At 45.7% G+C, this 24,413-nt stretch overlaps 1 protein-coding gene across 2 annotated transcripts in view; it reads left to right on the forward strand.

The window, feature by feature from the left end:
* The first annotated feature begins 1,731 nt into the window (after nucleotides 1-1,731).
* The window catches only part of BRD7 (bromodomain containing 7), an 84,287-nt gene continuing 61,605 nt past the window's right edge, over nucleotides 1,732-24,413 (forward strand). For both annotated transcript variants that reach the window (XM_073604990.1, XM_073604991.1), the window contains exons 1-5: nucleotides 1,732-2,172; nucleotides 14,468-14,512; nucleotides 14,793-14,995; nucleotides 21,726-21,855; nucleotides 23,201-23,255. In XM_073604990.1, the coding sequence (XP_073461091.1) occupies nucleotides 1,965-2,172; nucleotides 14,468-14,512; nucleotides 14,793-14,995; nucleotides 21,726-21,855; nucleotides 23,201-23,255 (641 nt within the window). In that variant the 5' untranslated portion in view covers nucleotides 1,732-1,964. The remainder of the gene's footprint in view (nucleotides 2,173-14,467; nucleotides 14,513-14,792; nucleotides 14,996-21,725; nucleotides 21,856-23,200; nucleotides 23,256-24,413) is intronic.

Consider the following 24,413-nt stretch of genomic DNA (forward strand, 5'->3'; position numbering starts at 1 on the left):
AGACCAGAGGAACACAGGGGAGACCAGAGGAACACAGGGGAGACCAGAGGAACACAGGGGAGACCAGAGGAACACAGGAGAGACCAGAGGAACACAGGAGAGACCAGAGGAACACAGGAGAGACCAGAGGAACACAGGAGAGACCAGAGGAGCAAGGGGGTAACTAGAGGAGCATGGGGGGACCAGAGGAGCACAGGGGAAGGGACAGACAACTGATTTAACAGCTAAACAGCTATGGCCTGGGATTTTTCCAATTTCCTGCCTAATCCCCCTGTCTATTGCATCAGCTGCCCTGCTTGCATTATCTCTTTCACACGGGCGAGCGGACAGACTTTGCCAGCAGATCCGCCTGCTTAACATGGGATCTCTCCGCTGATCCCTGCTGAGTAAGCGGATGACAGGTGTGTTTCCACTCCACCTATGCAGAGCGGACCCAGCCCACTTTCCTCTACTGCCTGTCTGTTTACATCTAGCTGTCATCCCATCCATCAGACAGATGCTGAACAGATCCCCTATATGTGTTTTTAGCGGATAGGATCGGTTTGGATGTTGGCAGGTATCAATTTATATTTGCCATTCCATAGAAGGCAGTGGGGGGTCCACCTAAAAAAACTGACAGGCGGACCAGATCGTTCCACCCGTGTGAAAGGGGTCTTACCAGGGGCGTTGCTAGGTCTACAAAAGATCTGGGGCTAGAGCCCATAGCAGCGTAGTAAAGAAAGTCAAACGCTTGGGCGGGCATACACATGTATATACAGTAATATACGTGTGGGTGTATATATCCCCAGAGAGCCCCCCGCTTACATCAGGGTCCCCAGAGAGCCCCCTTACATCACCTTACATCAGGGTCCCCAGAGAGCCTCCTCCTTACATCAGAGTCCTCAGAGAGCCTCCCCCTTCCATCAGGGTACCCAGAGGGCCCGCCCACTTACATCAGGGTTCCCAGAGAGGCCCCCTTACATCAGGGTCCCCAGAGAGCCTCCCCCTTAAATCTGGGTCCCTAAAGAGCCTAGGCCTTAAAATCAGGGTCCCCAGAGAGCCTCTCCCTTACATCAGGGTCCCCAGAGAGCCCCCCACTTACATAAGTGTCCCCAGAGAGCCTCCCCTCCCCTTGGGGACCCCTGCAGAGACTCGGGGCTATTGGCCTCAGATTCGGGGCTATAGCCCCAAAAGCCACCCCCTAGCAATGCCCCTGGGTCTTACACTACCAAATTGCTGAATGCTTGAGAAGCCACTATCCATGGGAATAGCATCAGGTGTCGCAATGGTAACCCCATGCTTCCGTGGTGCCGCCCTGCAACACTGGACAGGAGGGTTGGCATTTACTAGAACCGATTACCTATTTTTCCCCCCTGCAGCAGCTGCCTATTTAGGCATTTTGGCATCTTCATCCAGGGCACTGACTGACTCTGTCCCGGTAAGGTGGGGGGTGGCGCCGAACTGATTGTTTGCCCTGGGTGAAAGAAGGTCTAGCTTCGCCACTGCTCAGCGACCCCTAGAGAGGCAGTGCTACACAAGTTTAGGTTAGAGAATTAAATATTGAACACGGTTACCATTATGTAGACTTATATCGGTCAGATTCCAGTGGCCCCGTGTGTAGCAGCTCGTGCTCTCTCTTATGAATCTATATATTACAAGATATTACACCAGTGAGGAGTCTGACCAATCACTCCTATAGCTTTACATGACATCAGTTCGGTCTCCAGAACTCCCTCCCAAACTGCTCGGACTCGAGACCGCGCATAAGCCGAGTCCACACATGCGCACTACTGCCCTCAGGGACGAGCACGGATGCGAGCGAGTTGCTGAACGCTAGTAGCAAATTTGCGCTTTGTATCCTTACTACTGCGCAAAGCCGCGCCTCGGATTGGCCGGAATCTTTCCTCCAGCACTTCCTCAATCTCCTCGGCAGGGCGCACGAGAACAATACATATTCGTGTGATTTATTTTGCGACCCCTGCCGTATGCCAGCACCGATGTACGTCTCTATGGTTTCTGCCATGGAACCGCAACAACAACAAAAGGAATTGTCGGTCCGCCGGCGTGACGTCATTACAGGAATACGGAAGAAGATCCTGAAAGGCGCTGTAGTCGACATGGGGAAGAAACATAAGAAACACAAAGGCGACAAGCACGGCCATGAGGGCAAAGACGAGAGAGCGGCGGAGAGCCGTGAGTTGCTGTAATGATGTGTGCATTGTATGATGAGGGGACCAGGAACTACAAGTCCCAGCATGCTGTGTTCTCAGCAGCTGGGGTCAGTGTAGTGGATCTGCTCTATCCAGCCATTCAGAACATAGGAAGAACATGCTGCCTGCCTTTATTGGAGAGAGCCAGCTACATTGGTACACAGGCTGGGAATCAAGATAGAGTCCCCACACTGCACAGGGTTCAAGGCCCCCCTTCATCAGGGCTAATCCATCACTGAATACAAAGCTTCCTGTGATTGGCTAAGGTGGGTGGATGGTATTATCTCCTCCTCCTCAGCCAATCAGAGGAAGCATTGTATTCATTTAGAGAATACGGCGCTTTCTATGAATGGCTAAGTGCCGCTCAGTTTTGTTCTGGGTGTGTTATATACGGTATGAGGCTGCGTACAGTGTATACAGCGGGCTTACCTGTTAGTGTAAGAAATGGTTCCTTTAGGCCAGCTTGGCCCACGCTAACTAGTTAAAGGATAACTAAAGGTTCAATTTAAAAAACAAACCTGTCATACTTACCCCCTCTGTGCAGTTGGCTTTGCACGCAGGGGCCCCGATCCTCCTCTTCTGGTGTCCTCCAGCAGCACTCCTGGCTCCTCCTCCAGTCCCCCATTGGAGAAGCGCTGTCCATTGACACAAGCAGCAGGACTCTGTTTTAATTCCCCCCCCCCCCCTCCATCATTGGATTTGATTGACAGCAGGGGGAGCCAATGGCTGCGTTGCTATCAATCTATCCAAGCAGGACCTGAGACACTGGCTGGAGCGGGGGTGCTCATTCCGGGCGCAGGAACGATCGGACTCAGGTAAGTAAAAGGGGGGTTCTGGGGGGCTGGTGGACTTAAGAGGTTTTTCCCCTCAATGCATTGAGGTGAAAAACTGTGAGGGTTTACAACCCCTTTAAAGCAGTTGTAAACCGCTGGGTGATTTATTTGTTTCCAGACCTGCAAGGTAAAGGCATGGTGTGCTAGTATGCATCCTGTACTAGCACGTTATGTGAAACCTTAAAAGTATTTCAGCGATGCGCTGTCATCGCTGGATACCGCTTCCATCTTCACTCGTCTTCCTTCGGGGTCCGGCTGTGTGTCTGGCACGCGTGGGGAGGCGTAGTTTAGGGCTCAGGACTCTGAAGGAACAGCCCAGGTGGCCGTTCCTTTAAAGCACATGCGCCGATGAAGTCATCAGCTGCATATATAGTAAATAAGATATTTACAGTACCTATAGGTAAGCCTTATTCAAGGGAAAGATTAAAGTTTTCAACCACAAGTGAAAGCAAATCTAGAAATTGGCTTTAGCCCCCAGTCCCCCCGGGTGCGACTTCTTCAGGTGTGACATGCGATTTACAAATGAAGTAGTATCTAATGTGTTTCTATGGCAGTTTCTTATTAGGTAGTTTCAAGAACTACAATTTGAGAAGTACATTGTCTTGAAAAGGTATTCATACACCATTTAAATTTTCCACATTTTGTCATGTTGCAACCAAAAACGTAAATGTATTATATTGGGATTTTATGTGATAGACGAGCACAAAGTGGCGCATAATTGTGAAGTGGAAGGAAAATGATAAATGATTTTCAAAATTGTTTACAAATAAACATCTGAATAGTGTGGCGTGCATTTGTATTCAGCCCCCTTTACTCTGATACTCCGAACTAAAATCTAGTGGAACCAATTGCCTTACGAAGTCACCGAATTAGTAAATAGAGTCCACCTGTGTGTAATTTAATCTCAGTAAAAAAAATGCAGCGGTTCCAGGTAGGGGGCGTGCATGCGTGCCATTGGCGGCTGGCTCCTTCTGTAATCACAGAACCTGAAAAAGGTTCCTGTACTACTTTGGGGGCGACTTGCATAGACTTCTATATAGAAGTCGTTTTGCAAGTCGCCGCCCCTGTTGTGTCCAGGTCGCCTGAGGCAGTCGCGCTGCAAGTCGCGCTGCCTCAGTGTGAACCGGGGCTCACTTTAACTACTTCAGCCCGGAAGATTTGTCTGCTCAATGACCAGGCCATTCTTTTGCGATTCAGCATTGCGTCGCTTTACCTGACAATTGTGCGACACTGTACCCAAACAAAATTGACATCCTTTTTTTTCCCACAAATAGAGCTTTCTTTTGGTGGTATTTGATCATCTCTGCGGTTTTTAATTGTTGCACTATAAACCAAAAAAAGAGCGTCAATTTTGAAAAAAAAAAAAAAACACAATATTTTGTACTTTTTGCTGTAATAAATAGCCCCAATTTTTCTTAAAAAAGCTATTTTTTTACTCAGTTTAGGCCCATATGTATTCTTCTACATATTTTTGGTAATAAAAATCGCAAAAAGCATATATTGATTGGTTTGCGCAAAAGCTATAGCGTCTACAAAATAGGGGATAGATTTATGGCATTTTTATTATTATTATTTTTTTTAACTAGTAATGGCGGCGATCTGCGATTTTTGTGACTGCGACATTATGGCGGACACATCTGACAGTTTTGACACATTTTTGGGTTGATTGACAATTATACAGCGATCAGTGCTATAAAAATGCACCAATTACTGTATAAATGTCACTGGCAGGGAAGGGGTTAACACTAGGGGGTGATCAAGGGGTTAACTGTGTTCCCTATGTGTGTGTTCTAACTGTGGGGGATGGGACTGACTATAGGAGATGAGAGATCGTGGTTCCCAGCTCGTAGGAACTCGCAACCTCTCTCTCTCTTCTCCTCACAGAACTGGGATTGTGTCTGTTTACACACACATGTCCCTGTTCTGCCTCTTGTGCCCGCGATTGCTTATCGCCAGTGGTCATCGCGACCACCGGTCACGAGCATCGGCACCCCCACTGTACAGCAGACGCACGCGCGCCTGCTATCTCGCTTAAAGGGACCGGCGTATAGCTACGACGGTTTGCGGGATCATGCCGACCTGCCGCAGTATAATGATGGAGGCTGGTCAGCAAGTGGTTAAAGAGATTACACAGTGGCATGCACCTTGTTGGACCTAACCCCTAATAGTACAGCGCATTTTACAAAGTGGCTTAACTCCAGCTAACACTGCTACCTCAGGACGGCCCTTTAAGTGGAGAATTAAAAAAGAAATCTTTTTAAGGTAATGTACCCTTTTTTTGGTTTTTATTTGATTTTATAGAGATATCCAGTCTGAAGAGAGCTGTATACCTGAGCTGAATTGGAGATCAAAGTGGATTACTAATGTTACTTTATGACCTTAGTGGAAGACTTCTACTATGACACTTAAAGGAGAAGTACAGCCAAAGCTTGTGATCCTATGGATCACAGGAGTCCAGTTCATTCTGCAATCCTGTGACCTGTTTTTAGCAGACAGTGGGCTGAAGTCACAGAGCCAGTCCATGCTGGGGCAAGACCGCGACAATAACCCCTGGATTGGCACATGGCTCAGCCTCTCAGCAACTTGCTAAGAGCCAAAGCAAACCCCCCCGCCCCCCCCACAACCAAGCGCTCCAGTGAGCACGCGGGGGATTGGCCGAGCAGACAGCTGTGACTGACAGTCACCAGCTCTCTGCTCACGGAGCTCTGAGAACCGAGTGATCAGCAGTCTTTTATAGCTCGGTTCTCAGTCTTAGAGCCGGCGGGGGACAGATGTAGCATCTAGGGCTGCAACTAACGATTATTTTCATAATCGATTAGTCGGCCGATTGTTTTGATTAATCGGATAATAACCTTGAAAAAAAAGTGGTGTATAATTTAATATGTAAAGTTTAAAAAAAAAAGGCAATTTATTCTTCAAAATCTATATGCAGTGGTAAATATAAATAACCAACTCTATGATTAGGGAGCAAAATCTCTAATCCACTCTGAGAATAACAGACAGAAGAGATATACTGTATATACTATTGGAGGTTGAATCTGGTAAATATCATCAGACTCAGAGATCACATTTTTTATTTAGACCCCATTCACACTGGGGCACATGTAATGTGCCCTGCTCCCACGTAGTGTGCCCTGCCTCCTTGAAATGTGCCCTGCTCCCACGTAATGTGGCTTGCCTCCATGTAAAAGTTTACTTTAAATGTAATAGTAATGCCTTCTATTACCTCCAGTCTATCAGCCTCCACCTTCTTTGGGTTCAGATGCTGATCTTCCTTGCACAGAGTCTTTAAAGTCATTTTTTTTTTAAAACAAACATGGTATACTTTTTTTTTTTTTTTTTTTTTTTCCCAGCCACTTCAGTTAACTTAATATGGAGACAGCTTTCAGTTTGGTACTCATGTGTGTCTCTTACCTAGTCACATCATTGTGGCCTTGCAAACTTTCCTTCTCTTGCATTGTGCATTCCATATTTAAATAATTACAGTAATACAAATGTGTAACTTATAAGACACCCAGTTTGTGCATCGAGGCCAACCGGCCGCATAGTCTCTTATTATTATCATACGTGCTTGTATATTATTACTGTTCTGTCTAATACACCATTCCCCCCCCCCCCCCCCCAATCCCCCCCCCCCCTATCGGGCCCACATAATACCGAGGTACGCCCTATATTTAACTACTGTTCTTTTTCGTTGTTCTTTCTTGGTTTCGGAACCCCAAGCCACGCCCAGCACGACACCTCTATCCGGGTGGAGAGAGGGTTACTCTCGGCACTAAGATAGCACTGGTAAAGAGTACGGCATTGCTTGGGCCCACAAGTTCCATAATTTCACAAATGTGTTATAGTTGCCTGATCTAGTATAGAATGTCCTTTCGCTCCATACTGTAGCGTTAATGGTTTCAATCCAGGCTTCAGGGGTTGGGGGTGTCCTCGATTGCCAGGATTGTGCTATTAGCTTTCTAGCTTGGAACAAACATCTTGCTATCGCTAAATCTGTATTCCTACCCCTCGGCCCATTGTTCACATAGCCCAACACACAGGTCTTGGGATCAGGTTCTAGGTTAACTCTGAAGGTGGTGTTGATTTTCTTTAGAATCTCGGACCAGTATCTAACTAATTTTGGGCACCTCCAGACCATGTGAATTAGATCACCTGTTCCTCTGCATCTAGGGCACTCATCGTTGGCTCTGTGACCAAACATGAATAACTTTTTTGGTGTATGATACGACCTATGCAGCAACATCAGGTGGGAGGCTTTTTGTGAGGGAGAGACCGACACCTCCGATCCAAATTCAAGAATCCTTCTCCACTGTACGTCCGTTATCTCCCCCACATCGGCCTCCCACTTGTCCCTTCCCCCTGTTGGACCTGCCTGCGTATTTATTCTCTTTGTAAGCTGGGTATATATCATTGAAATCAAGCCCTTAGTGGTCTCTGACTTAACTATTGTTTGCAATAACGGGATCCCACACCATACTAGGGGTTGTCTATTAAACTGTTTGCTCAATGCATGCCTAATCTGTAAATAGCTATAGAATACTTGGCTTGGTAATCCATACTCGTGTCTCAATTCCTCGAAAGATTTCAGAGTGTCCCCTTCGTATAGTTGAATCAGTCGATTTATCCCACACCTTTCCCACATCTTATTCTTGTCGACGGTTAGTAATTCATGCAGTCGCTTATTGTTCCACATTGGCGAGAGTTCTGAAATCCCTTTGTACCCCATTATTCTCTTGGTTGCCTGCCAGACCCTAGTGATCATTTTAAATGTGGGAATCTCCCCTTGTAGTGAATCTGCCTCCAGTGCTCCCACTAGTGAGCTGTGTGGGTTCCCCTGCAGAGTAATTTTGACATTGTTGCTTCCACCTCCCTCGGAGTCGCATCCCCCTAGTTGTTGTAGCTGGGCTGCCAAGAAATAGATAAACGGTTGGGGAACCCCCAGACCCCCCTCTGTGGCAGGGCGCTGCAGTTTTTGTAGGCCAATCCTGGCCTGACCTTTCTTCCATATTAACTCCCTGAAGAGGGATTGAATTTTTTGGAACCACTTCACCCCGATCCAAACCGGGGAGTTGTGGAGTAGGTATAACAACTGCGGCATCCATACCATTTTTATCAAGTTGACTCTACCCGCCACAGACAGAGGGAGTCTGCTCCAGGTGTCACATTTTCTCTTAAATTTTGATAAGAGGGGGACCAGGTTGTCTTTAATAAACGCACTGGGGTCCTTAGACAGGACAACACCAAGGTACTTCATCTTCCCCGTAACCTTCAGTTGGGGTAAACACGTCGAAATAGGATTGGCCGATGAGTCAACCGGCAGGAGCGATGATTTCTCCCAATTAATGGCTAGTCCGGAGAACTTTCCGAAGTCCTCCACTAGATACATCGCTTTCTCCAATGAGGTAGTCGTGTCCCCCAAGAAAAATAGGACATCGTCCGCGAAAAGCGCTATTTTCTCTTCCCCCCCTTTTCGCTGAAATCCCTGTATTTCAGGCGATGATCTCACTGCTCCCGCCAATGGCTCCATGGCCAGGACGAACAGTAAAGGAGATAGGGGGCACCCCTGCCTTGTCCCTCTTTCAAGGGGAAAATTTTCCGAATATTCGCCGTTTATCTTGAGCCTTGCCCTTGGGTGGTTATATAGGATTTTTAACCAGCTGATGGATACGGGGCCAAATCCAAACCTCTCTAGCACCCTCCATAGATATTCCCACTCCAGGCTGTCAAAAGCCTTGGCAGTGTCCAAAGACAGTATAGCTCTGGATCCTTCATTTTCTGTTGGTACCTGGAGGTTCAAATAGGCCCTTCTGATATTTGTGCTAGTGGACCGGCCGGGAATAAATCCCGATTGGTCCAGGTGCACAAGTTTTGTAATACACTTATTTAATCTGGATGCCAGCACCCTTGCAATGATCTTAACATCTGTGCATAACAATGATATCGGTCTGTACGAGGAGACTTCCAGTTGGTCTTTGCCCTCCTTTGGTATAACTACTATGTCAGCCTCCAACATTGATGGGGGCAACTTTCCGTCCTTGACCGTTTGCTCCAGCACTTTTAGAAGCTCCGGAAGCAGGACCTCCCCATATCGCCTATAGATCTCCAATGGCAGCCCGTCCGGGCCCGGAGATTTCTGGCCTGACAACTCCGATACTGCCTTTTGCAGCTCCTCCAGGGTCAGAGGGGACTCCATCTCGTCCCTATCCCTCTCCGAGAGTACGGGTAGGTTCACCCTTTCCAAGAACCCATCCATCTCGCTCTGATTCCAACCCCGACGTGACCTATACAGGTCTCTGTAGAATGTAGAGAAGGCCTCTAGGACCTCGGCGGGATCGGATGTAATCTTTCCAGCCGATGTCTTAATTGAGGAGATGGCCGGTGAGGATAGGTTGGACTTAATTAAGAGGGCAAGCGTCCGACCTACTTTCTCCCCTTCGCCGAAGTAATTTTGTTTCTGAAAAAGTCTCTTGTTCTCTACTCTTCTATTAATTACTTCTTTGTATTCTTGTTGTTTATTAAGCCAAATCTCCTGTTTTTCCGGGGTTGGGTCTAGTACATATTGTGCTTCTGATTCCATGGCTTCCCTCCTAGCCCTCACCTCCCATTCCCTTGACGTTTTCTTTGCTATAACAACCTGCTGGTGTAATAATCCCCTAAGGTATGCTTTTAAGGTGTCCCATATTACCCCTGCTGGTGCTGTACCTGAATTAAATGTTGTAAACTCTTTTAGTTTGGAGGCTACTTCTGCTGGGCTACGTATCAGGTCCAACCATAGTGGGTTTAATGTCCACCTTTTTTGGCTAGATCTAGTGTTTAGATTTAGGGTCAAAGTCAGGGGTGAGTGGTCTGATATTCCCCTTGGTCCATACTCTATGTTTCCTGTTATTCGCAAAGCTTCGCTATTACCCACTGCCATATCTATACGCGAAAAAGTGGAGTGTGAGCCTGAGTAACAAGAATACTGCCGGGTGTTAGGATTATAAGATCTCCACAGGTCACACCATCCAATCTCTTCGAGGAGTTGACCTAGGCGCCCCTCTGAAATCCCTCCCGCCCGTAGGGCGGGCGGGAACCGGTCCATTTTGTTATCCAGAACTGCGTTAAAGTCCCCTACCACTATTATAGGAGTATCCACCCTACTATCTATAAATTCCAACAGATCCAAGATAATCTCTGTTCTAAACGGAGGAGGGATATAGATATTTGCTATCACCATAGGTTTGTTCTCCACAACGCAGCTCAGGAAGATATAACGTCCCAAAGTGTCTATCTTGGCTTCCCTGCAGAAAAATAAAATACCTCTCTTAACCAGAATACTCACCCCTCTTGAGTAAGAGGTATGGACTGAGTGGTACTGTTCTTGGAATCTATTACTCTGAATTTGTAATTTAGTTTCATTAGTAAGGTGAGTTTCCTGCAAGCAAGCCAATTCAACACCATAAGCTTCCATCACCGAGAACACCGCTGCCTTTTTGGCAGGGTCACCCATACCCCTGATGTTCCATGAGCCTATTTTTAGGGTTTTAGTAGGCATCTAGCAAAGTTAGAAAAAGAAAAAAAAGAAAAAAAAAAAAAAACGAAAAAAACAACAACAACAAAGAAGAAAAAGAAAAAAGGAAAAGGCAATTCACTCGTGCGTTTGTGTCTACAAGTCTTGACGTCATCTCTGTGATTGTAACAAACAAGAAAGTGAAAAGGGGGAGGGGGGAGGGGTCCCCGCGTCCAGGGACCACCCCCCCGCCCCTTGTATTGTTTAACTGCAAAAGCAAACGCCATGTGCAAATGTGCTTTATTTTTATCAGCCCCCTCCTCCTAAGTGCATGTACCTTTCGTTCGCCCCATTGTCTAACCCTGTAACTCACTGTGAGCCCCCCCCCCCCCAACCTTAACAAAATATACCCCCTTTCTCCCCGCCCTTGTATGCGACCCCCTCTCCTGCCTAACTAGGCTAGCCCTAGGGGCTTTACTTGTGACCTTTTCCTTCCCTCCCATCCATTCAAGAAAAAACTCCCGGCTCGTGCACTGAGCAAATACTTTGTGACACACTTCCAAACTCCTCCCCCCTCCCCCCCCCCTCCACAACCCTATTACCAAGCTTCATGGCACCACCTTGCAGACCCCTCCCCCCTTCCCCCCCTCCCACAGCCCAGTTCCAAGACATCAAAACAATACTTAAAACATACATAACTAGTGCAACCGCATCCCTCATCCGTGCTTCCGTCTGTTGCACCCCTCCCCCCCCTTCCCCCATGCCATCCACTTTTGTGCTCCAAAAAGCAAAAAAAGAGAAAAGAAAAAAAAAAAAAAAAAAGAAAAAAAGGAACCCCTAACCAGCCTTATTCAACCCATAGCTCTACAGGTCCATTTTATTATCTTCGAACCATTTTGTTGCCCCTGTCACTGTATCAAAAAAATGGGTAGCCCCCAGGGCAGTAACACGCAGGCGTGCCGGGTACAGCAGGGCATATTCGATCTTATAATTCCGTAGGTTACGCTTGATGTCCCTAAATTCGGCCCTTCGTTTCTGAAGATCGGGAGAGTAGTCGGGAAAAAATAGGATTTTAGCACCATTGTGCAGAATCTCCCCCATCTCTCTGGCCCTGCGCATCAAGATAGCCTTGTCTTTATAATTAAAGAATTTCATGATTATTGGCCTAGGATACCCCCCTGACGATGGAGCTTTAGCTGGCACTCTGTGGGCTCTTTCAATAGAGAATAGATGAGAAAAAGATTCCGTTCCAAATATTCCCCTAAGCCACTTTTCCAAGAACTCTTCGGGGTGAGGGCCCTCACACCTCTCCGGTAAGCCCACCACCCTCACGTTGTTCCTGCGAGACCTATTTTCCATTTCCTCCATTTTGGTTTTATATAGGCCCATCTGCGTTTTCATTGCTTTGAGCTCTAGCTTTATTGGGGCTAAATCGTCCTCCACCTGGCTCAACCTCTCTTCCAGTGTGCTTGTTCTAGCAATAGTCCTTTGCAGGTCTTGATTTACTGTTATTAGCTCTTCCTTTAGTCCCTTCAGTTGGTCGCACAGGTCGCTTAGGGAGGCCTTGCAGGAGTTAACGGCGCACAGAACATCTTTCAGTGTGGGCTCGACTGTTACTGGTGCGTTTTGCTCAGCGACATTGTTGGTTGCTGTCCCCGAGGACTCACCCACCGAGCTTTTGCTGCTTGCAGTTTTTGCGGTATGCATTACAGCCGGTCCTTTTCCTAGGCTCTTCCTATCCCCGGGGCCCCCCACGCAAGGTTTCTCCTGCTGTTGCTGGGTGTTTTTAAGTGGCGAAGAGGTAGAGGGGTGCGCAAATTTTTCCAGTTTAGCCGCTGCTGCTGCTGCTACCTGGTTCCCCTTCTCTTTAGATGTACGGGTTGTTTGGGAGCTGATATTCTCCTGCTGCTGCGACTCCTCACCCTTTTTTCTGGTCATGGTTTATTATGTAGGCCAGGGGGTTATATAAGAAGATTTGATTGACCGACAAGTTTACCTTGCCTTCCGTATGATCGCAGTCCCGATGGTGTCCTTATATTTAATTACTATTGGGGTTATCACTCGACCTAATACAACAAATATTTCAATGCTGTTTGGGGTTTCACTTTATTGCCATAGAGCCGCGTGCACCTTGTTTGTATAACTCCACAGACCAGTGGGATCCTCTCTCCCTCACAGGGGGCAAGCCACCATGTTACTGTATGGCCAGTCACCTGAATCTCCCCCTCACTACTTCAAACTACAGCAATTCGCCTCCTGAGGGGAGAGGACAAGCAATCTACTTCCTAAGCAGCAGAGGGGGGGGGGAGAAAAAAAACACAGCAAGAAATAAAAAAAAAGACAGAGGTTGTACCTTGATGCTGCCAGATTACCTAGGCAGCGCAGGGACTGACAGGCTCGGTTTCCACTGCTTCTCTCCACGGATGCCGGAGCCGTTGCCCCAGCAACCTCTCCTAGCACAGCGAGTGTCCCGCTCACCACTCCAAAGGGGGAGCCCCCGGCGTCTTCCTCCTCCAATCGTCCCGCTGTCCGAGCGGCAGCGCCGGTGTTCCGGCGTCCAGCGCGAGCACGGGCTAGATGAGAGGGAGCCAGATGAGAGGGAGCCAGATGAGAGCTAGCCAGGCGGCTGAACAAGCGCCAGACCTTACGGGGGGGCAAAAGTGTGGCTATCCGGGCTGGATCCTTCAGGCTGGTTCAAGTGGTCATGGAGGCATTGGGCTGGGGGAGGATCTCACACGCTGCCTCTCACTCCAACATCCGGTCACCGCCCCCAAAAGGCAACTAAACATGGTATACTTACCTGCTCTGTGTAATGGTTTTGCACAGAGCAGCCCCGATTCTTCCCTTCTGGGGTCCCCCACCGATGCCTCTGGCTCCTCCTGCCTTTAGAGTGCCCCAATAGCAAGCTGCAAATTTATAGTATAGTGTGCCCCTATAGCAAGGTAAAAAAACTTCTGCTTTTAGACCCACTCACTTCCTGCCCAGGACTACATGTCCCATGAGGCATTGCTCCTCACACATTCACAAGTTCTCAGACACTTCCTGACATGTATGGATGGTGTACTGAGCTGTATGTGTGCTGCACTGTATTTTCTGATATGTAAACAAATAATGCATATTGTATGCAGGCCAAATAATCAGCTGGCCGATTAATCGATTATAAAAATAGTTGACAACTATTTTCATAATCAATTAGTTGTCGATTAATATATTAGTTGTTTCAGCCCTAGTAGCATCAGACCAATGCTGCATCCATGAAGAAGAAAAAACCCCCCGAAAATTATTACAAGCGCTGATGCATTTATTCCTTACCTGGCCCTTTAAAGTGCTTTGTGCACTGGTCCAAACCATTTGGTGAAGGGGGAGATTATGGCATTGGGTTGTTTTTCAGGGGTTGGGCTTGGCCCCTTAGTTCCAGTGAAGGGAACTCTTAAGGCATCAGCATACCAAGACATTTTAGACAATTTCATGCTCCCAACTTTGTGGGAACAGTTTGGGGTTGGCCCCTTCCTCTTCCAACATGACTGCGCACCAGTGCACAAAGCAAGGTCCATAAAGACATGGATGAGAGAGTTTGGGGTGAAGGAACTTGACTGGCCTGACCTCAACCCAATAGAACACCATTTAGGATGAATTAGAGTGGAGACTGCGAGCCAGGCCTTCTCTTCCAACATTAGTGCCTGACCTCACAAATATGCTTCTGCAAGAATGGTCAAACGTTCCTTAGACACACTCCTAAACCTTGTGGAAGCCTTCCCAGAAGAATTGAAGCTGTTAAAGCTGCAAAGGGTGGGCCAACTCAATATTGAACCCTACGGACTAAGACTGGGATGCCATTAAAGTTCATGTATGTGTAAATGGAGGCGTCCCAATACTTTTGGTAATAAGTGAGTGAGTGAGTGTGTGTGTGTATGTGAATGTATGTATAATATAATTACATTTTTTTTTTACAGGCAAAGGAGGAAAAGCGGGACATTCAGAGAAGAAAAAAGACAAAAGTAAGGAAAATATATTGGTGGTAATCTATTAAGAGGTAGAGTTTCACTTTTATTTGCAAGCCATTTATTCCACACTCGGGGCATATCTAGTTTCTTCTCCTTCCCAGAATCTGATCTTCTGCAAATGAGCTGTACTTGTGTATTGCCTCCCTTTAACAGTTGGTATACATTAGTTTTATATATTGTAATTTGCCGTTAAAGCTGTGCCAATTGCTGTTTTTTTTTTTGTTTTGTTTTTTTTAAAGTAAGTTTTTTTAATAGCGGCATGCTTTCTTCTCAGAATATGTAGAAAAGCCGTTAAAACTTGTCTTAAAAGTTGGGACTGGAGAGGTAAAGGAGCTGTCCACAGCCCGGGCTTCAGCTATTCCACATGGCTTTCATGAAGACAAGGCAGACCATGATAAACACAGAGACAAAAAGAAGAAGAAAAAAAAGAAAAATGAGAAAACATTTGGGCCGGGTGAAGAAAAAAAGAAGAAAAAGGTGGGTATTAATTCACTATGGGGTATCAATGTAAATTCACTGTTTGATTCAGTGACGTCTTGAAATTTGACACCTTCATGTGGCTACATTTTTACAGACATTTAATACTGTAGTTTTGTTGCCATCATTCTTTTTAGGCTACTTCATTTAGCAGCGGTTGGGAAGCAGGCTGAGCAGTACAAGCCACAATTCAGCTTATTTAGTTCTTTCTGAGAGATATTCCCCCACACATTGGCAAGTAATGTCCTCCCAGTTGGATATTGAGACCACCTTCTTAGTTGGTCATGACAGGTCCAGCTTACTAAGGAGCATTATACCTATTTTATCCTACGCCATAAATCCCCCAACAAACTTTTCATTCTGTCTCACAGAGTGTACAGTCTAGCTGAATAACATAATTTTTGCAATTTGTAACTGCAACTTCCACGGTGTTGGTCATTGCCCATAGTTCATCACCATGTGCTGTAGCTATAAATGTAAACTTTGAACTTTGTTTTAAAGCAAAATTACGGTTTCTCTTTTGTAAATCACGGGACACAGAGCAGGCCATATTTATGACTGCCTGGGTTATGCACCACCTATAGGTGAATGGACACTGGCAGACCAAACAGACAGGAAGACCCCTCCCACTTTTTCACCAATGTCTTTAAGGTAATTGTCACTTAAAGTGTTACTAAACCCACAACAGTAAAATCAGTCTGTATATGTAGTATAGCTTGCTTGTTATACTCACTGTGGAACTTAAGGGGTTAATCTTCTGCATTGTGTGAAAAGGCTGTTTTTTTCCTGCATGCATAGATCCTCCCCCTCCTGCACTGTCTATCTGGGGAAGGCCAGCTAACACAGGCAGGGTAGCCGCCCTGCACATGCTCAGTTGTGTTTTTTATGCTGGAGAGAACATTTACTTGTTCTCAGAGCTAGCCAGGTCACATGATATTGACATCACACATGTGGGCGTGTATACAGGCTGTAGTGGAAATTTTTTCCTACCTGAACTCGGCACTGGAGAAAGTGTGCAGTTTTATAATGTAACAACCGTTGTATACAGATCATCCAAAAAGGTATATAGTGGCAGTATTTTAATGTAAAAAGAAGATTTGTAAGCTGGGGGCACTGTGGGGGGGTGGATGAACTATTTTCATATTACTGGGTTAGTTGATTTAGTAACACTTTAAGTACAACTTTCTGTGTGCTATAGCCAATTTCTCAAATGATTCCAGCACAGATCAGGAATTTGGTTGGCCGGATCCATTCTTATGACTAGGATGCTTAGATGGATGGGACCTGGGCCTCTCTACGATGAAGTCGGATTTCAGTGGGGCCTTGCTTGTAACGTGACTATTTGACGCTGGACCCGGCGCATACAGAAACCTGCACAGTTCGGTACTGACCAAGGTGCTCCTGTAGAGTGCTGTATAGGTCCAGGGCAGTGGACCCCGATTTTAGGGAGACCGAGTCCCTGAAGGTCCAGAGTGTCAAAGCTCACCATGATGGGTGAAGGCTGGGTCCTTGTCTTGGCAGGGTCATGTTGCCTGAGGCGGGTGAATCTGGCCGTTAAGAGGGAATCATGTTGTTACCTAGCTGGTATTCCCTTATGTGATCTGTAGGGGCAGTGTAGTGCTCTGTGTGCCTCTGATATGCTGTTCCAGTTATGTGGGGCTTTCTGTGCACCTGTTTTATTTATTCCCAAGGGAGATCTAATGGGCCGACTGTTTCATGCGAGCACTCAGGGAGGCGTGCGCTTGGCGGCGTGTGCATGCACTGTAATGGCCAGAAGTATGTCAAGATAAGAAGCCGGTTTTTGTTTAGGGCTCTCTGGGACAAAGGAGGCTGGTCTAGCGCTGCTGCAAGGATCACAGAGCAGGTGCTGGTTTGCCTTTGCATGGGAATACTGCCTCTGGGAGGGAAGGATGCTGGCAGCTCAGGAATCCTCTGTGCTGTTGTGTGTGCTAAGTTAGCCTTTGCTGGGAGGGAAGCCAGCTAGGCACAGCCCTATTGTCCAGCTCGCTTATGAATGTCTTCCAGGAAGGCGGAAGCACAACCATGAAGGGCCTGACTACTGTCAGGTCCTGAGGACACCAACCACAGTCCTGCTGTGTTTGCATCTCCAAAAGTACCTGAGGTGGCAGGTACATCAGAGCCACTGCGTATTCTCTGGCATTGTAGCCACTTCAGGGGCATTAACATCGGCTTATGTCACCAAGGATGGCTTGGCTGCTTCTTTGACAGGCCTGGAAGGTGAAATTGCAAGTATGATTACCTTATGTCAAAGGGCGGTAAAAAGCAGGGCGAGGTCACCTTCAGCAATACCCCTTCCAGGGGTAAAAGAGGAATGGGTGGACATTGATTAGGAGGTGGTCGGAGTAGAGCTTGAGGAAGGTCAGATGGTGGAATCTATCGCTAAAGATTCCGAACCCGAGAGAGCAAAGGGGCCTTCAGCAGATCTGCCCTGTAAAAAACTGTAGCGGGTTTTCCCTTTCATGGGAAACTGTTCAGTGAGGACTTGGATCAGTATATCAAATTGATATCTAGTTGTGTACACCTCTAAGTGAAAATGTTCAAATTGGTCCCAATTGGCCATTTTCCTTCCCCCGGTGTCATGTGACAGGGTCTCAGGTGTGAATGGCGAGTAAGTGTGTTAAATTTGGTGTTACTGGTACTACATGCTGGTCACTGTTAGTTCAACATGGCACCTCATGGCAAAGAACTCTCTGAGGATCTGTAAAAAAGAATTGTTGCTCTACATCAAGATGGGCTAGGCTATAAGAAGATTGCCGAGGCCCTGAAACTGAGCTGCAACACGGTGGCCAAGACCATACAGCGGTTTGACAGGACAGGTTCCACTCAGAACAGGCCTCGCTATGGTCAACAAAAGAAGTTGAGTGCATGTGCTAAGCATCATATCCAGAGGTTGTCTTTAGGAAATAGTCGTATGAGTGCTGCCAGCATTGCTGCAGAGGTTGAAGGGGTGGGAGGTCAGCCTGTCAGTGCTCAGACCATACACCACACACTGCATCAAATTGGTCTGCATGGCTGTCGTTCCAGAAGGAAACCTCTTCTAAAGATGATGCACATGAAAGCCCGCAAACAGTTTGAAGACAAGCAGACTAAGGACATGGATTACTGGAACCATGTCCTGTGGTCTGATGATACCAAGATAAACTTATTTGGTTCAGATGGTGTCAAGCATGTGTGGCGGCAACCAGGTGAGGAGTACAAAGACAAGTGTCTTGCCTACAGTCAAGCATGGTGGTGGGAGTGGCATGGTCTGGGGCTGCATGAGTGCTGTCTGCACTGGGGAGCAACAGTTCATTGAGGGAACCATGAATGCCAACATGTACTGTGACATACTGAAGCAGAGCATGATTCCCTCCCTTCGGAGACTGGGCCTGCAGGGCAGTATCCCAACATAACGACCACTGCCTTGCTAAAGAAGCTGTGAGTAAAGGTGATGGACTGGCCAAGCATGTCTCCAGACCTATACCCAATCAAGCATCTGTGGGGCATTCTCAAACAGAAGGTGGAGGAACACAAGGTCTCTAACATCCACCAGCTCCGTGATGTGGGCTGACTCCCGTCAGTCAGTGATGGGAATGGTCAGATCTGTCACCAGAGGATGCAGGATTTGCACAGTGAAGATACATGTGATGAGTTCCCAGGTTACGGCTTCACTTCAGATATACTGTTTGACCGACCACCGCAGACGAGATCTAAGGCAGCCGCCCATCAGATATTCATCCAGGCGTGTCTGACCCCCTGTAATTAAGGGGTCCATCCTTTCCGGTAAGCGTACCCATACGATTTTGTATATGACATCTGAGACGCAGGAAAAGGGGACCAGTCTGTTTGTGCCAAGAAGAATTTAATATATGTCTTACTAGATGGACTTTTTATTTAATGCTTTTAACAGTTTGCGCTGCACTTTCATTTGTTTAGATATTTACAAAAATGTTAGGGGTGTACTCACTTTTGTGAGATACTATATGTGGCCTGGTGTCAGACCAGGAAGTTTTATCCCTGTAAATACTATTGGTCACATTTTGGCATTCCTCCAGTCGGGGATAGAAACTTAATTTTGCCTTAAGGACCAGATATTGGCTTTGGCATTTTCTTTCCAGAAACCAATTGCCTCTCATTTTGTTGATATGCACTTTTGTGCGTGGGGAGTCCATATGGTGTCCTGTTGAAGAGGAGCTAATTTTTCTGAAAATTAAAAATCATCAGCTACAAAAACGTAATAAACAGACACCTGTCCCAGGATCCAGCGCTGTGCTCACCCGAGGGGCGCTGGGAACTTAACTGTGGCCATCCGGATGTGACAGCTTGCAGATTCGCAACCAGGTGCCCGCTGTGCATACGCATGGTCCCGTAGGCTTCTGGGACCTGTGACACTTCTCAGAAGACTGCGGGGAAGGAGAGCCAAGTGAAAGTAGGAGCAGGTACCTGTCAAAAATTGACAAATGTCATAGAGGAGTGGGGAAGGAGGCCTTAAAGCAGAACTTTCCCTTTTTTCTCCCCGTGTCCATGGGACTTGAATTTTGGGCTGTTTTTTTTTTTTTTTTTTTTTTTTGGCAATCACTTGATTGTTGGAGCAGGTAGCTCTTTCCTATAGGGAGCTATTTTTAGTTCTCCACCGATAGAAGGTGGTACTGCATCATCATCTGTCATTCTTGTCGAAGGTGGTTTTGCGTTTTCATAAGAATCAGGAAATTGTCTTACCTATTTTGAGCATGAATTTAATACATCCAATTCAAATTGCATTCTAACAGTGGAGTTTGAGCAAATTAAAGTGGTTCTAAAGGCAGAAGGTTTTTTACCTTTAAAGCAGGGGTCAGCAACCTTTTTCCACTTAAGGGCCGTATTCGATGTATGTAAATGTATGGAGGCCGCATTTACCTGCTAATAAATGAAGATAATCTGAACCCCTTTAATTACACAGCTCCCGCACTTCTGGACCCCTTTACATTATACAGCCTGCCCTGCATATTACACAGGCCCCCCCTGCATATTACACAACCCCCCCCATGTTCTGCTTTAAAAAATTGCGCACACTTGTGGAATAGTGACAAACTACAGAGCTTTAAAGTCCCCATAGATGACGCTTTAAAAATTTCTATAGGTTTCCAGTTTAGAGTTACAGAGGAGCTCTTGTGCTAGAATTCATGCTCTCTCTAACGATCGCGGCGATATCTTACATGTGTGGCTTGAACACTGTTTACATTTGCGTTCACTTCTGCACTCTAGCACGGAGAGATGGGCCACTTTAAAAAAAAACATTTTTTATTTTTACACTGTCCCTTTTAAATTTCTGATCACTTTTTTTTTTTTTTTTTTTTTTTTTTTTTTTGCTATCAGATGGAATGTAAACATCCCTTGTGACAGAAATAGGCAGTGTCAGGTACTCTGTTAGGCTCTGGGGTCTAGAAGATGATCAACTATCAAATTCTGTATTACATGCTGTTCATACTCACTCACAAGGAGATTAGTTTTCTGTATTCTGCAGAAAACCTGCTGCTCTCTATCTCCTACCTTCTGTTCATGTCCCCAATTCAGGTATTTGGCAACTCTGCACATGCTCCGTTTTCAGTGAATTTCTATGTTGAGCATTTCCTCCCTATCATGTCTGAGCAGCCCATGTGACTGTAGAGTCTCACATGGTGTATACGCAGTGGTAAATGATAACCTCCTCCCTCCTCCCTAGAAGCTCCTCCTTCTTATGTTTCCCTGCAGACAGGCTGGGAAAGATCTGGGTCACGTGACAGCTGTATATCGATTAAGAAAATTTACGTGTGTGTGGTGTTTTAATAAAAAAAAATAATAATTGCAGTGTCTTCATCCACATAAAGAAATAGAATGGATTATAGGGATACTAAACACACACTGTTTAATTTATATGGTTCCTTCTATGGATTAAGATAAAAAAAACCTTCTGGGTGCAGTGGCTCTCCTGGGTCTTTCTCTAGTGTCAGCAATACCAGTGAGCCAATGAAGAGAGAGCAGGGAGGTGGCTAAGCTGCGCTCTGTGTGAATAGACAATGTCCATTCACAGGAGCGCAGCTCGGGAGTGAGCAAATAGCAAGAGGCTTGCTATTGGGGACATTTAGTAGGGGGAGAGGAGCCAAGAGCACCAGCAGGGGACCCAGTAAGAGGATTGGGACTGCTCTGTACAAAAAAACAACCTTTTATAATCACTTGAATAAGGAGCTTCAGTTAGATGTGCAAAAATTGAAAGTAAGCAGTTACAAAAACTGTAGCTGCTGACTTTTTTATTAAACGGAAACCTACCTGTCCAAGGATCCAGCGCCATCCTCACCCAAGCTGGTTTCTTCACCAGTCTTCGGACCATGGCATACTAACTGTGGGCAGCTGGCTGTGACTCCTTGCGACTTCTTAGCCAACTGCCCACTGCTTGTGCACGAGCTGCGCTTTGTGGATGGTCCCTCACACGTCACAGGTCCTAGAAGGTTGCAGATTGGGGGGGGGAGACTTCTGCTTGGATTGCCTAGGCAATCCGAGCGGGTACCTGTCAAAACCCGCCGCCCCCCCCCCCCCCAAATAAAGTATAATCCAAATATCCAAAGATGGCCGATGGGAGAAGGAGGAAGAGCAGAACCTTCCCCTTTTGGATGAAGTTCCACCTTATTATCCACGTTGCAAAATCCTAAAAAGAAAAAGTTTTGACATTTTAAAATCCAATTTATTTTTTTTTTTTCCAATATCATGTTCCCAGGATGATAAGAAGAAGAAAGAGAAAAGTCAACGTGAAAGTGACCCTGATGATGGACATACACTTCATTCACCACTTAGACCTGATTTACCAGCGATATCTGTTCAAGATTCTTCCCTAGTGAAACCAGAAGGTAAAGAACGATACTATTATAGCTACCCATAAAAATATTCTCAATATTTATACAGTTATACATTCTAGCAACAGAAGTCCATAATCTGGCTATATGTCACCCTTGAGGTGTTAACTGATTTGTGGTTCATAGTATATCAGAGGGATCAAGCGAGTCTGATACTTTCTAGGCAACATGCAATTTGTGCAGTTCATGAAGGCAGGCAGGGACTACCGTTAAATTCATGATTCGCCCCAATCCACAGCCTAAACTAGTATCTTTTTTTTGAAGGACATACCTGATGAAAGCAGAGCAAAGTCTCATGTCATGTGCTTTGTTAGCATTGGAAAGTGTGGTGTATTTTCGGTGTGCATATGTTAAACCCTTTTGCTGCCAACAACGTAAGGCATATGTTGGTGGAAGCTGGGGGGTTTTACACATATTTCACAAGCTGAATGTTTACTATCAGTTGATAATGTTGCGGCGGTTGTGCAGCCAGCTAATCACTTCCACAGTCCCTCAGAAGGAGTTTTTAAACTTAGTCTAGGTTCACCTTTTTGGAACATGTTAAATGTTGCACCCATATTTAGGGGCTAACATGTTCCTAAGCATCCCCTGAGCCCCCTTCTGTGACAGCATGCATTTAACACATTGCAGCTTAACAGTCCTTTTACCCAGTATTGACTGCATTAGCTTTCACTTTTCAGGCTAATATTTTCAGCAGGTACCATGTTCCTTCCTGTGAATTGAACCAAACGTACAAATGTTATTGTCCTTTTGTAAACCTTTATTCGCCACCCCATTTAATGGAGATGAAAAGAAAGACATGTTTCAACTCCAGCCTGGGATACAGCAATGACTTCCTCCATATATTCAGTGGAAGAATGAGCATAGCCACTCAGGGACAGGAAGTGTTATTCGCAGGGTTACCAGGTTAAAATAAAGGAAAGAAATGGGTGTCAGATATCCATTTTTGTTCATTAGATGCAGGGTCTGCTACGTAGTGCTACTCGATGGTTGTGATGTACAGCTTCCCTCCCTAAATATGATTCAACCAGTCAGGCCTGAATAATTAACAATGTGCCCCGTATAGCGTGCAAAAATCCAAATAAGCTCAGGAATGTCAAACCCATTGTAACACTACTGTAGGTTCACATCTGTGCCCTAGGAAATATCTGGCTACCCTTTTACACAGTGCTGCTGACAGGTGGGCCACTTATATGGTTGTGAATGCTCCAGTTATATAGTACTTCCCATTCACCCTCTTTAGTGCAATCGTGCTAAGGTGCTTTAGCTAATATTTTAAAGCAACTCTGCACTGGAACCTTAGATTTAAAGTATATTACTTCTTTTTTCTCCCATGTAGAAGAGCAGACTCCACTGCAAGAAGCTTTGAATCAGCTCATCAGGCAGCTACAAAGGTAAGGTGTTCCCAAAACACATTCGAATTTATTTACTAATTGTATAGTGGTGACAATTATTGCAAGGACACTTGCACAATGTTCACATGCAGTGCTTTTTTTTCTGCACCAAAAACACATGGAAGGTAGGTTATATGGGTTTTAATGGCATAGTTCCCACCAGTGCAGTGTGTTCCAATGCTTTTCTGTTCTAGAAGAAAAAGTACAACTTTTCTGCCTTTTTTTCCTGCACAGAACTGTACTGGAACACTGTAAAAAGCATAAAAAAATGCATCAAAAACACAACAGACCCCAGTAAAGTGGGGGAAAAAAAGGGAAAAGAAGAAAAAAAAGCATCAGGAATGCATCCAGTAATGCATCAAAAAAACTAGTTAAAACACGCGTGTATAAACTCATCCGGATCAGATCTACTTTTTTTTTTTTTTTAATTGGGTGTGAAGGCAGGAGGCTTTTTATCTTAATGCATTCTATGCATTAAGATAAAAAAACCTACTGTGTGCCTCTCCCTCCTGATTGGCTGAGGCACAGCCGTGGCGGTATTGGTTCTCGCTGCTGTCAATCAAAGTCAGTAAGCCAATCAGGAAGAGAGGGGGTGAGGCCAAACCACGGCTCCGTGTTTGAATGGACACACAGAGCTGCGGCTTGGCTTGGATGCCCCCATAGCAAGCTGCTTGCAGTGGGGGCACTTTACAGAAAGGAGGGGGGCCAGGAGTGCCGACGAGTGACCCAAGAAGAGGAGGATCTGGGCTGTTCTGTGTAAATCCACTATACAGAGCAGGTAAGTATAACATGTTTATTTAACGACTTCAGTCCCAGAAGGTGTTACCTCCTTAATGGACAGGCCATTTTTTGAGATATGGCACTGCCTTACTTTAACTGACAATTGTGTGGTCGTGCAATGCTGTACCCAAATAAAATTGATGTCCTCTTTTTTTACCACAAATAGAGCTTTCTTTTGGTGGTATTTGATCACATCTGTGGTTTTCATTTTTTGTGCTATAGAATTTTGGAAAAAAAAAATATTTTTTACTTTCTGCTATCAAACATATCCAATAAAAAAAAAAAAAGTAAAAAAATCTGAATTCTAAATCAATTTAGGCCAATATGTATTCTGCTACATATTTTTGGTAAAAAAAAATCCCAATAAGCGTATATTCA

The sequence above is a fragment of the Aquarana catesbeiana genome, linkage group LG11 (genome assembly GCF_042186555.1).
Source record: "Aquarana catesbeiana isolate 2022-GZ linkage group LG11, ASM4218655v1, whole genome shotgun sequence".
Taxonomy (NCBI): domain Eukaryota; kingdom Metazoa; phylum Chordata; class Amphibia; order Anura; family Ranidae; genus Aquarana; species Aquarana catesbeiana.